Here is a 12,604-nt window from a genome sequence, read left to right on the forward strand (position 1 = left end):
GAAGGTTGCTGGCTTACCTCCCTGGGATGAATGAGCCTTAGGTCAAATTTCAGTAAGAAGATTCTGGAACTAAAGAGTCAAGAGAGCTCAGTTTTAGTGTATGCTCTGACAACTTCCTTTGTAAAATAAGGGAATTAGACAAAAGAGTCTCTCAAATTCTTCCCAAAGGTAATACTTTGTGATCTATGAGATCAAGGTTCTACTTAATGTTGCCTCACTTCAAACCTCAATGTCCATATGGCCTTGGTCACATCACTTTTCCTCTGAAACCTCAATTTCCTCCTTGGTAAAATGAAGGACTTGGACTATATCAGGGATTCTTAATTTAGGGTCTGTGAACTTTTTGTTTTAGATATCCTGATAACTGTACTTCAATATAACTAAGTTCTTCTGTAACATTTTGTTTTATGCATTTAAAAACATTATTATGAGAAAAAGTCCACAATCTTTTACAAAGATAGCAAAAGAGGTCATGTATACAACAGATAAAGTTTAGAAACTAGGAGATTCCCAAGGTTATCTGCAGCTCTAACATTCTTGGTGACAGATGTGGAAAGAGAGGAATGACTTCAGGCTCTTTTTAGCAATTTCCCTGAAGCATCTATTTGCTATAGGGGTTATCACACTACTCACACCTAAGCAAGCTTCTTGGAGGTCAAATCAGAAGAAAACTCTTAATAACAATCAATCAACAAGCATTCATTAAGCCTCTGCTCTACTTGGTTTATAGCCCAAGCATTACAGTCAACAGCATAATTGCAAATACCAGGTATATAAATACAAAAATAAAATGACCTCAGCAGCTAGCTGTTAAAAATAACTAATTAAAATAGGAGGCAACTTAAATTTTCCTGCTTCCTGTTTTCAGTATTGTATTCATGGTTCCCCAGAGTCTCCATGGAGTGGTGTCTACCACCTTCCCCATATCAGACACTTTCTTAGCTGCTTGGCCTGAGTGTAGTTTGTGGTGGTTGCCCCAGGCACAAAAATTTCTAGTTATGGCTCTGTTACTGTTAGTAAGAAAAGATTCAAATATAGGGAAATGTTCACAGCATGATTATTTGCAAAAATTAAAAAGCTCGAAAAATATATGCAGAAAGCCTGAGGAATGGCAGAACAAATTTTATGGCACAGGAATAGGTAGAATGGAATGGGACTGCACCACAAAGAATTAAGAATATGACTAACTGAAACAAGAAAACTCATATGAAAAATGAAGTAGAAGAAAGCAGGCAAATTAAAAAACTATACATATGATAACTACAATCAACGTAAATAAAAGAGACAACAAAACTAGTTAAAAAAAAGGTCAAGGTCAGAATCATATCACCAATATTGAAAGACATATCTTTTTATTAATAAATGACAACACACACAATACCCTGCAAATTAGCAAAAACTACAAAAGAAAGCAAGAGTTCATATTGAGAGACATTATGGGAAGATAAGCGTATTGTTGCATTGTTGGTGGAGCTATGAATTGGTACAACCATTTTGGAAAGTAATTTGAAATTATAGAGTAAAATGTCCACATGCTTTGAGTCAGAGATTCTACTACTGGATTTATATCCAAGAGGCCATTAAAGGAAAAAAGTTCCTATGTATGCCAAAATTTATAGCTGTCTTTTTTCTGATAGCAAAGAATAGGAAACCAAGTAGATTCTCATCAATTGGAAAACGACTAAACAAATTGTGGAACACAAATGTAATGGAATACAACTACTGTGCTGTAAGAAATGATAAATACAATGAATACAGAAAAGCATGGAAGGTTTTCATGAGATAATATAGAATGAAATAAGCAAAGTCAAGAAAATATAAACAAATGACTTCAACAATGTAAATGGAAAGAACAAAAATGAATGTTGCCAAAATTGTAAATAACAATCATGGCTAAAAAGAAGATATAAATAATAATCATGGCTAACAATCATGATACCCACTCCTTTGCAGAGTTGGGAGGTTCACAGGTATATTGCAAATATTTTCAGAACTTTTCTGTGTATTGAATAGTTTTGTTGATTTTTTTTCTATTTTTTCCTTTAAAAATATTATTTGTCATGTGAGATGGCTCTCTCAGAAGGGAAAAAGGAGAGGGCAAACTGGGGGAAATTTTGGTGATATAAAAAAAATATCAATAAAAACTTTATTTTTAAAAATGAAAATCTCATTGTTTATTTTAGAAAATGTATTTTGTAAAGAGGTTTGCTAGAAAATATCTGCCACAAAAAATGCACAAAAACATTTAGGGAGAATACAGATTACTGTTTAAAAGAGAAGTCACCAAACCACAAGAAGCCTCAGAAGGTGACTAAACATTTTTAGGTGCATGCATGTACACAAATACATACACACACTATTTGACTCTCAATAACTGTTGTTGTATGTATACGTATATCTAAAATATATAAAGATACATGGGGGAATATCAAACTATGTCAGAAACAAGTTGAAAATTACATTTTATGCTTTCTTTTAAGTTTAATAGAGACACAAATGCAAAATTTATATGTCAAGGCTGATTACGTGTCAACATTAGATTCCTGGGGTTATTGAAAGTGCTTTTTTAAAAATGTGAAATACTACTAAACACCACAATATTCTTAGAGTAACTATTAAAATCCCTAGTGATTTCGCTAGGAAATTTCACATCTTAACCTCTTTTACTATAATATAATGATGTGCATCTACAAAAGTCCCAACATGTTCCACAGGTTTTAGAGGAGAATAGCAATCTCTTCAAATTCTCCCTTAGTACACAAAAATCCTCATTAGAAAACAGATTAGAAAGGTCACTGTGGTAGAAGCAGAGGGTGAGGAAAGACAGTCATCTACTGTAATTCTGCAAATATACAACATGGCTTTTTTAGGTACTAATTCTAGAAAAAGTCTTTATTCTTTACTAGACCTACAGAATGAATTCATGCATATTCAAGTATCCTTTTTATGCTAAGAAAAGCAGGAAAAAAATTTAGGAACTTCCACATCCTTTCTATTCTCAGAAAATTCCATTTCCCATCTCCATCAGCCAAGACAAGAAAGTTCATTAAAATCTCTTACCCATCCCGGAGTCTTTCTTGGTGCCATCTGATATGATGTCCACATGGTCACTGTCTACATCATAACTGAAGAAATCATTCAAGTAGGTTTTTGATCGCTGACCACCAAATACATATAAGCAACGATTTTTCTGAAAATTAAAAAAAAAAACAAAAACGGAGAAGCCAGTGAAGAGAAAAGGAAGCAATGATGGAGAATGAGAGCTGAAGATCAGTTCACAAGGACTTATTCTTTAGTGATCAGACCTTTAAGAAATTAGTTCTGATTAATGTTTGAAAAGTAACTCTGTCTGGTGACCAGTGAGTCCGAGGTGCGTGGGCTGAAGTTGTATAGACTCAATTCTTATATTTTTATACTTACAGAGCAGAGTATACAGGGAGCCTGGCACAGTGGAAAGAGGTTATACCTTGGAGTCAGGAAAAGCCTGGGCCAAGTTATCTGCATGACTGTGGACGGGCTAGTCACAATTTCACAGCATGCTAGGCAACTCTTTAAGACCACAAAGTTAATATGCAGCAGAAATTCCTCCACAAGGATATAAACAAAAATTATGAGGTAGAGGGAGAGGAACAATAGTGAAAATAATTAAGAGTAATAGATAATTTAGTGTTCCATTTCATTAGCATGAAGGTGTGAGTTGAATTAGCATTATTAAGATGGAGAAGGGAAATTGTTCCTGTATCTAAATCCAACAGTGAAGCTTAATCTAAGAATCCCTGTTGAAATCGAGAATGATATCTAACTAGAAATCCCTAGGCTAACAAGTAAAGTCCCATATAAGCAAATAATGAATTGAATAAATGGGACTTTTTTTCTCATTCTGAAATCACTAGAATAAATGCCAAAAATAAAGAAAAATCACTGTTGCATCCATTCACATGTAATGTGAACATTAGAAAGATAGGAATTTTAAACTGTGTTGTACAAAATGAAATAGATCCTACCCTTTCTTGACTAAAATAAAACAAATATTACAGTTTTGTATTATAATCTAATTGTCCTTACTGAGTGGAAAAGCATGCAGTGTCCTATTCGAGACTGGATGTCCTCAGGTCCAGCATTACAGGAATCCTCTCGAAGAAGTTTCCATGTTTGACATTGGCAGTTAAAAGCAAATAAACCACTGAATTGAGGTTCACTGGCTCTACTGTCATCTACACTGCCATTACAAGTCAAAATTCTTCCACCAAAAGTATAGATCATGTGTTTTTCAGAATCCATACACATCTGCATAAAGAAAATATATTTTAGTATGTTTTTGCCAACATGTTAAGGAATTAATGTGATTATGCATACTCTTTAGAATTTCAGAGAATGTGGTTTGGTTTTAAAACTCAAGAAAACTACCACAGAGTGTCTTGAATAACAAAAATATTAAAAACACCTAAAACAAAGACAATGGTTGTTTTTAAAATACTGCCCCAGATTTCATTTTTTCCAGTGGGAATAACGTCTTGGATCAAAAAGTTAAAGATTTTCTCCCAGTTATAAAACATCTTTTATCAAAAGCAACAGGAGCTACTGACATAACTGAAGCTGAACACTCCTCCCATAACCCCTTTTATCTATTTGTACTTAGTTTTTTATTACTCTCTTGGGCTACCATCTATCTGTGTTAGGTACTACCAATACTAGGAGTTTCCATTTGTTAATCACTTAACTTACAAATTACTTTCTTTACACTGTGAGGTAGTTCAGATTACTATCAACATTTTACAGATCACAAGTTCTTCAATCTAGGGCGGAAAGGCACTTTGCACCTCAGAGGTCATCTAATCTAATTTCCTCATCTTACAGATGACTCTAAGAGCCGATTCCTAAAAAAAAGTCTGGAAGTTATGATTTTTATAGTATAACTGAATGTAGGCCCTTTTAAATAAAACATTCTCATTCTACATTACTTTGAATTAAGTTTTACAATTCATATTTTCAAAATAACCCTATATCTCAATTCTTCTCTTCCTGCAACCCAGAGAATTTACCTAAAGAGGGAGATGAGATTAGTTAAATATCATAAGGTTTTAAGGGTCATTTTCATATGACTTCAAGTAAGAATAAAATTCTTTCTCAAAGTATTTATAAGCCAAAAAGTTCAGAATGGAAAGTAGATCTAAACATGAGTGGGATTTAAAGTTTAAATTATGCATATAAAAACCCCACTCAAACTGTTTATTTCTCTCTCTTCCCTTAAACACCATATTTAATACATATTTTAATCAGCCTTTAGCACAATGCTTGGCACATAGTAAGTACTTAATAAATGTTTACTGACTGATTTAGAAGAAGCACAGTTATAGATAAAGATCACTGAATTTGGAGCCAGAGGACATGTGCTCAAAATCTCAACCTACTACTTACTTAACTGAGTGAACCCTGGTCAAATCACTTAATCTCTCTGGGCCTTAATGAAAGAGCTGTAACTGTTGAGGATGAGGATGCCAATGAGGAGAAAATAACTAAAATTTATATAGTACCTACTGTGTGCCAGGCACTATACTAAGTATCTTATAATTATCTCATTTGCTCTTCATGACCCTCTCCTGGAGGAAGGTGTTATTATTATCATCACCATTTTGTAGATGAGGAAACTGATGCAAACAGAGGTTAAATGACTTGGGCTAGGGTCACAAAGCTAATAAGTATCTGAAGCTAGATTTGAGCTCAGGTCTTCCTGACTCCTGGTTCGGTACAGTATCCCTTGGTTCACTGATTTAATCTCTAAGGTACTTTCCAGCCTCAAATAAATTATCCTAAATAAACGAATAATTTTTAAATTTCCAACATCTCCTATCTAGGTCATTCACTTCTACAACTCCTATCTCTTTTCTTTCTCCCCTCTGATAAGGGCAGAATTTGCAAAGCTTTGTGGTGGGTAGGCATGGTCAAATTCTGTTACCTAAAGGGCGAGCTCTCTACTATGTGTCAAAAAAATTGAAAAGTTTAAGTCCGCACAATTTTATTAAGAATATTACACACAGCTAAGGACGAGTCCACATAATGCAGTTCAATCACTACAGTAAAGGCCTCCTCAATCCATTGTCTCACATTAACCTGCCTCTAGTATAAGCTCATCTGAGTGACAAAAATCACATAGAACTTCTTGGGATAATGGTGAGGGCCCTGGTGATGTTATAAAATATGATTAAGGAATTAATAACCCCATCATACTCTACTCTCACCAAACCACATCTTGAGTACTGAATTCAGTTCTCTGCATCACATTTTTAATCAATCAATAAACATTTCTTAAACATCTACTAGGTGCCAGGCACTGTGCTAGGAAAACAAAAAGAGGAAAAAGGCAATCAATACCCTGTAAGTTTACAATCTAACATTTTAACAATGTTGCCAAGCTGGAATGTATCTGAAGGAAGGTAACAAGAATAGTGAGGGGACTCAAAACAGTACAAAAAGAAAGAATTGTAAAAGTTTAGCATATCTAAATATCTATATCTTGTGGGCAAGGAGGAAGAGAGGAAGGGAGGGAGAAAGATATCAAGGCTGATAACATGACAGATGACTTTTTAGCATTTAAGGGTGTTTAAGGGGGAAGACAGACTCAATTTGCTTAGCTTGAAAAGATGACAAAACTAGGACCACCGGTGCCAGGCAGAAGCAAATTTTGGTTCATGAAGGAAAAACCTTTTGCAAAACTGATGAGCTACCTCAAAAAAAATGCTCAGTCACCCACTGTTGAAGGATTTAGTATAGAGGTTGGAAGGTCAAATACAAAGAATATTATAAAAGGGGGGATTTGTGCTCAGGGGTTTTGGACTAGACCTTCTGTTATGTGATTTTTTGTTGTTTTTAAGGGGGAAGGGCAAGGCATTTGGGGTAAGTGACTTGCCCAAAGTCACACAGCTAATAAGTGTCAAGTGTCTGAAGCTGGATTTGAATTCAGGTCTTCCTGACTCCAGGGCTGGTGCTCTCTTCACTGTACCACCTAGCTGCCTCTGTTATGTGATTAAAAAAAAAACAACAAAATCTAATGTACCTATGCATAGTCATTCTCTTTCTCTCTCATCAAGAAAGGAGGCACTTAAATTACACACCCAGAATTAAAACTGCATTTTTCAGATGGCATATTCAGTGCTCTCAAATATTCTTGTAATTCTCTTTTCTGATATTACTATTTAATGTATTTGCAACAATTTAATAATATTTTACACGGTATATAATGATAACATTTATATTTTCATTTGGTATTTTATTGCTCCCGGTGCATATGTCAGTCCATTTCAACCAACATTTATTAAACATCTATTATTTGTATGGCATCGTGCTAGGTATTAAGGACATCAAGACAAAAATGAGACTATTACCAAGGAATTTCCTTTCAACTGTGGTGATACATTACGTCTATAGATCAATAAATACAAGGTAATTCAAGGAAGGAGAGAATCCTAACAAGAGTATCAGGGAAGACTTCATGGACAGGATGCCACCTAAGTTGTCTTGAGGAAAGATAAGGATTCAAGGAAACAGAGATGAGGAAAAGTAATTAGAGAAAGGTCACCAAGATGACACCCAAAGATGGGCATATACTCTTCATGTTGTAGGGACCCACAAGCTCCACTTCTATGTTTATGAACACTGACTTTCATTTATCTGACCATTATCTATCATTCCATCTTTCCCTATGCTTTATGATATCCAATTCTGTTCTACATCTTTACCATGATTTCCAATCCCAAAGCCCTCAGGTCTTCCACTCATACACTAGCTCTTCTCCCTTCCCTACTGCTACAGTTTGGTGAATCAGTTCAATTTTATATCCTTATCCTATGATCTTGCCCTAAGGAGGCTCAGTCGTGGATTAGTTCCACTTATGTGCTATAGGATGAAGCTGGAGAAAATCATGAAATAATGCTATGCATACTACAAATATATTTTACATAATTTCAGATGGGCCCTCACTACAGCAAAGTAACCCTTTTACACTTTTAAAATCAATTCTCTCTTCCATTTACCACACGAGTTATTACAAATCTCTTCATCCCTCATCAAACTTCCTATTTCATCTTTTACTCTCAGCTACACATCTTGCCTCATACTTCACAGAAAAAAAAAAAAATGGGACCATTCACCAAAAGCTTCCTCTTCTTCCGATAATGCAATCTGTCACTATCTCCTTCATCCTCTTGTCTTGTGACTTTGCCAGGGCATCTTTTTACATATATTTTTGATTCCATCACATCTTCTGTAACAGATTATCCTTTTATCATCTCTACTCTCTCTTTACCTGAATATATGTATACACACACACACACAGTACTGCTACTGCCTAGGAAAATGCCTATCACTTACAAATGCTTGTTTGTTGATTCCTATACAGAATTCTGAAATTTTGCAGTTTCCCATTTGAAAATTTTACTATTTTTCTTCTATTGCTGTATTTTTTGGGGAAAATATTTTTATTTTCACTTTCAAATTCTATCTCCCTTTAGCCCCTACTTGACCTATTGAGAAGGCAAGTTATGATACCCTATACACACACACACACACATGAACTCATATAAAATATTTCTGTATTACTTAAAAAAGGGGGAAAAAAATTTGCACCGAGTCCATCAGTCCTCTCTCTGGAAGTGGACAGCATTTTACATCATGAGTCCTTTGGAGTTGTAATAGATCATTATAGTGATCAGAGTTACTAAGTCATTCACACCTGATGATCTTTACAATATTGCTATTATTATGTAAACTGTTCTCCTGGTTCTGCTCAACTTAACTTTGCATCAATTTACAGAAGTGATCCTAGGTTTTTGTGAAACTATTCCCATCATCATTTCTTACAAGACAACAGTATTATATTACATTGAGATACCCTAAGTTGTTCAGCCATTTTCTAACTGATAAGACATTCCAATTCTTTGCCCCCAATGAAAGAGGTGCTATAAATCTGTACATATGGATCTTTTTCCTTTTACTTTCATCTCCTTAGGGTATAGACCTTGTAGGTGATATGCTTGGTTAGAGGGCATGCATAGTTCCAAATTGTTCTTCAGAATGGTTAGATTAGTTCACAGCTCCACCAACAATGCATTAGTGTACCTACTTTTCCACTTCTTCAAGCATTTGTCATTTTTTCTTCTGTCATTTTACCAATCTGATGGGTGTGAGATGGCACCTCAAAGTTGTTTTAATTTGCATTTCATTTATTAATGATTTATAGTTTTTTTATATGACTTTTGATAGTCTTGATTGCTTCTGAAAACTTCCTGTTCGTATACTTTGACTATTTATCAACTGAGGAATGGCTCCAACATTTATAAATCTGGCTCAGTTCTTTATCTGACAAGACCTTTTACAGAGATACTTGCTGCAAAAATTATTTCCCAGTTTCCAACTTCCCTTCTAATTTTCGCTACAACGGTTTTATTTGTGCAAAAGCTTTTAAATTTCATGTAATCAAAAAGATCAATTTTACCTCCCATAAGGCTTTATATATACCATTTGGTCAAAAACTGTTCCCTTGTCCATAGATCTATTAGGTAATTTTTGCAAACTTCCCTCATTTGCTTACATCACCCCTTATATCTAACTGATGTGCCCATTTTGAGCTTATCTTGGTATTACTGGTCAATGCTTAGTTTCTACCAGACTACATTCCAATTTTCCCAGCAGTTTCTGTACAAAAAAGAGTTCTTGTCCCAACCGCCTGGGATTTTCAGGTATACAAAACACCGTATTCATCATTTAGTTAGGTATATTATGTATACGTAGCTTAGTGTAAGCTACTCAACTGCTCAACCATCCTATTTTTCATTCAATACCAAATTATTTTGATGATAACCACTGTATATAACATAATTTGAGATTTGGTACTGTTAGTACTCTTTCTTCAAAATTTTTTCACTGATCCCCTTAAAAGCCTTGACTTTTTGTTACTCTGGTTGAATTTTATGCTTTCCAGTTCTATAATTCTTTAGTAGTTTGATTAGTATGGCACTGAACAAGTGAATTAATTTACATATTATTGCTATTCTTGTTATAATGACTTGGTCTATTCACAAACAATTAATATTTCTCCAACTATCTGTCTTTATTTGTATGAAGAGTATTTCGTAACTGGGTTCATATAGTTCCTCTGTATATCTTGGCAAGCAGACATCCAAGTATTTTATCCTGTTTGAATTTATTTTAAATAGAATTCTCTTTCTCTTAATGCTGGATTTTGTTAGAGATGTGCAGGTGAACTGTGAAGGTTTATTTTATATCATGTGACACTTCTAAAGTTATTAGTTGTTTCAGTTTTTTTAGCTGACTCTCTAGGGTTCTCTATATATCATTACATCATCTGCAAAAAAAGAGCTTTTTGTTTCCTCATTGCCTATGATTATTCCTTTCTTTTTCTCATCTTATTAATATAGCTAGCATTTCTAGTACAATAGCAATTAATAATATGATAATGGACAACCTTGCTTCAACTTCAGTCTTCCTGGAAAGGTTTCTGGTTTATTCCCATATTCTGGAATTTAGATATATACTACTTAGCATTTTAAGAAAAGTTCCATTTATTCCTAAGTCTTCCATTTTTTTAAAACAGAAATGGGTGTTTCACTTTGTCAAAAGCTTTATCTGTATTCACTTTGTCAAAAGCTTTATCTGTATCTACTGACATAATTATATGGTTTTCATTATTCAAATGATCAATTATGAGTATTATCATCCATTTCATTTTGATTGTCAATCTTATTGGCATATAAGTGAGCAAAATAATTTGACTTTATTTAATTGACTCATTTAATTTCATCTTCATTGGCTGAGCATGTAATTTTTTTTTTTTTGATATTAGCAATTTGATTATCTTTTTTGGCGGGAGGAAGAGGAGGCAATCAGGTTTAAGTGACTTGCCTAGGGTCACATAGCTAGTAAGTATCAATTGTCTGAGGCCGGATATGAACTCAGGTTCTCCTGATTTCAGGGCCTACTGATTTTCTTTTATAAAGTAAAATTAGCCAATGGTTTATCTGATGGTGTTATCCTTCATCAAATGAATTTAGTTTTATTAGTTACATTTTAAAAATTTTCAGCTTTCTTAATCTCTTCCTTGATTTACAGGATTTCTATTTTGATGTTTAGATGAAGATTTTTAATTTCTTCTTTTTCTGTTTTTTTTTTTAAAGTTGCACGCCTAAATCATTGATCTGGTCTTTCTTTTTAATCAATCCATAAATACTGCTTTGACTGTATCCCTTCACAGTTGTCATTATTTTTAATGGAATTACTGATCATCTTTATGTTTAGCTCTTTCATCCACTCATTCTTGAGGATTATATTAGTAACCAGTAATTTTTAAAGCTATGCTTCAAAGGGCCTTTATTGAATGTAATCTTTATTTCATGATGGTCTAAAAAAGGTACATTTAATATTTCTGCTTTTTTGCACTTCTTTCTGAGATTTTTATGCCCTAATTCATGGCTAAATTTTGTAAAGATGCCTTAAGAGCTGAGAAATGGGTATATTCCTTTCTATTCCCATTCCATATTTTGCAGACATCTATTACATCTAACTTTTCTAAAATCCTTTCATCTCTTTAACTTGTTTCTTTTTACTTTATGTTTAGATTTATCTAGCACTGAGATGGATAAATTGAGATAACTCACTAGTATAGCTTTACTGTCTATATCCTCCTCTAACTCATTTAACTTTTCCTTCAAGAATTAGGATGCTACACCATTTGATATCTATATGTTTACTATCAACATTAGTTGTCTATGGTATCTGTTAGCAAAATGTAGATTCCTTGATTATTTCTTTTAATTAGGTCTAATTTTGCTTCTGATTTGTCAGTAATCATGACTGCTAACCCTGCTTCTTTTATTTTAGCTAAAATAAAATCCAGCCCTTTAAGTCTATGCCTTTCTGTTTCAAGTGTCTCTTGTAAACAATATATTGTTGGATTCTTTTTTCTAATCCATTTTGCTATCCTCTTCCATTTTATTGGAGTTATGACTGTCGTTTATTTCCCTCAATCCTATTCTCTCCTTTTTTATCCTTTAAAAAAAAAAATTTGGCCCCTCTTAAAAGTCAGTTTTACATCTGATCACTACATACCTTAATCTCCTCTCCCTCTTATCTAAACCTCCCACTCCCATCCCTTGTCTTAGCCTTCTTCTATGCCCACTGCCCTGTTGGGTCAAGATGAAATTCTATATCGTGTGTGTGTGCGTGTGTGTGTGTGCGTGCACGTGCGCACACGCACACACACTCATGCTTTCTGCCATCTTTGACCTAGTTTAGATGAGAATTAGGTTCAAGTGTTGCCTGCTCCTCTTCCTTACAATCTAAAAACTTAGATCTCTTTTAGCTGACATAATTCCCCCTATTCTTTCTTCCTTTCTCTTATCCCTTTTTCTCACTCTTTCATTTTTCTTTTGAGATTATCTTAACACAATAGACTCACATCAAAACTGTCTAAGTAGATTCCTTCTGTCCTAATCATGAATAAAGTTCATGAATAAAGTTATAGGGGGTTAATGATGACAAAGTCTTTAGAGTTACACATAATATTTTTTCACTTAGGAATGTAAACAGCTTG

The 12,604-nt window shown here is 34.0% G+C and overlaps 1 protein-coding gene across 2 annotated transcripts in view; it reads right to left on the bottom strand.

Annotated features, from left to right (window-relative positions):
• MKLN1 (muskelin 1) overlaps positions 1–12,604 on the bottom strand; it is a 244,633-nt gene that overhangs the window by 55,898 nt on the left and 176,131 nt on the right. For both annotated transcript variants that reach the window (XM_072650124.1, XM_072650123.1), the window contains exons 11-12: positions 4,066–4,287; positions 3,061–3,190 (exon numbers count right to left, since the gene is read on the bottom strand). In XM_072650124.1, the coding sequence (XP_072506225.1) occupies positions 3,061–3,190; positions 4,066–4,287 (352 nt within the window). The remainder of the gene's footprint in view (positions 1–3,060; positions 3,191–4,065; positions 4,288–12,604) is intronic.

This window comes from Notamacropus eugenii, chromosome 3 (genome assembly GCF_028372415.1).
Source record: "Notamacropus eugenii isolate mMacEug1 chromosome 3, mMacEug1.pri_v2, whole genome shotgun sequence".
NCBI lineage: Eukaryota > Metazoa > Chordata > Mammalia > Diprotodontia > Macropodidae > Notamacropus > Notamacropus eugenii.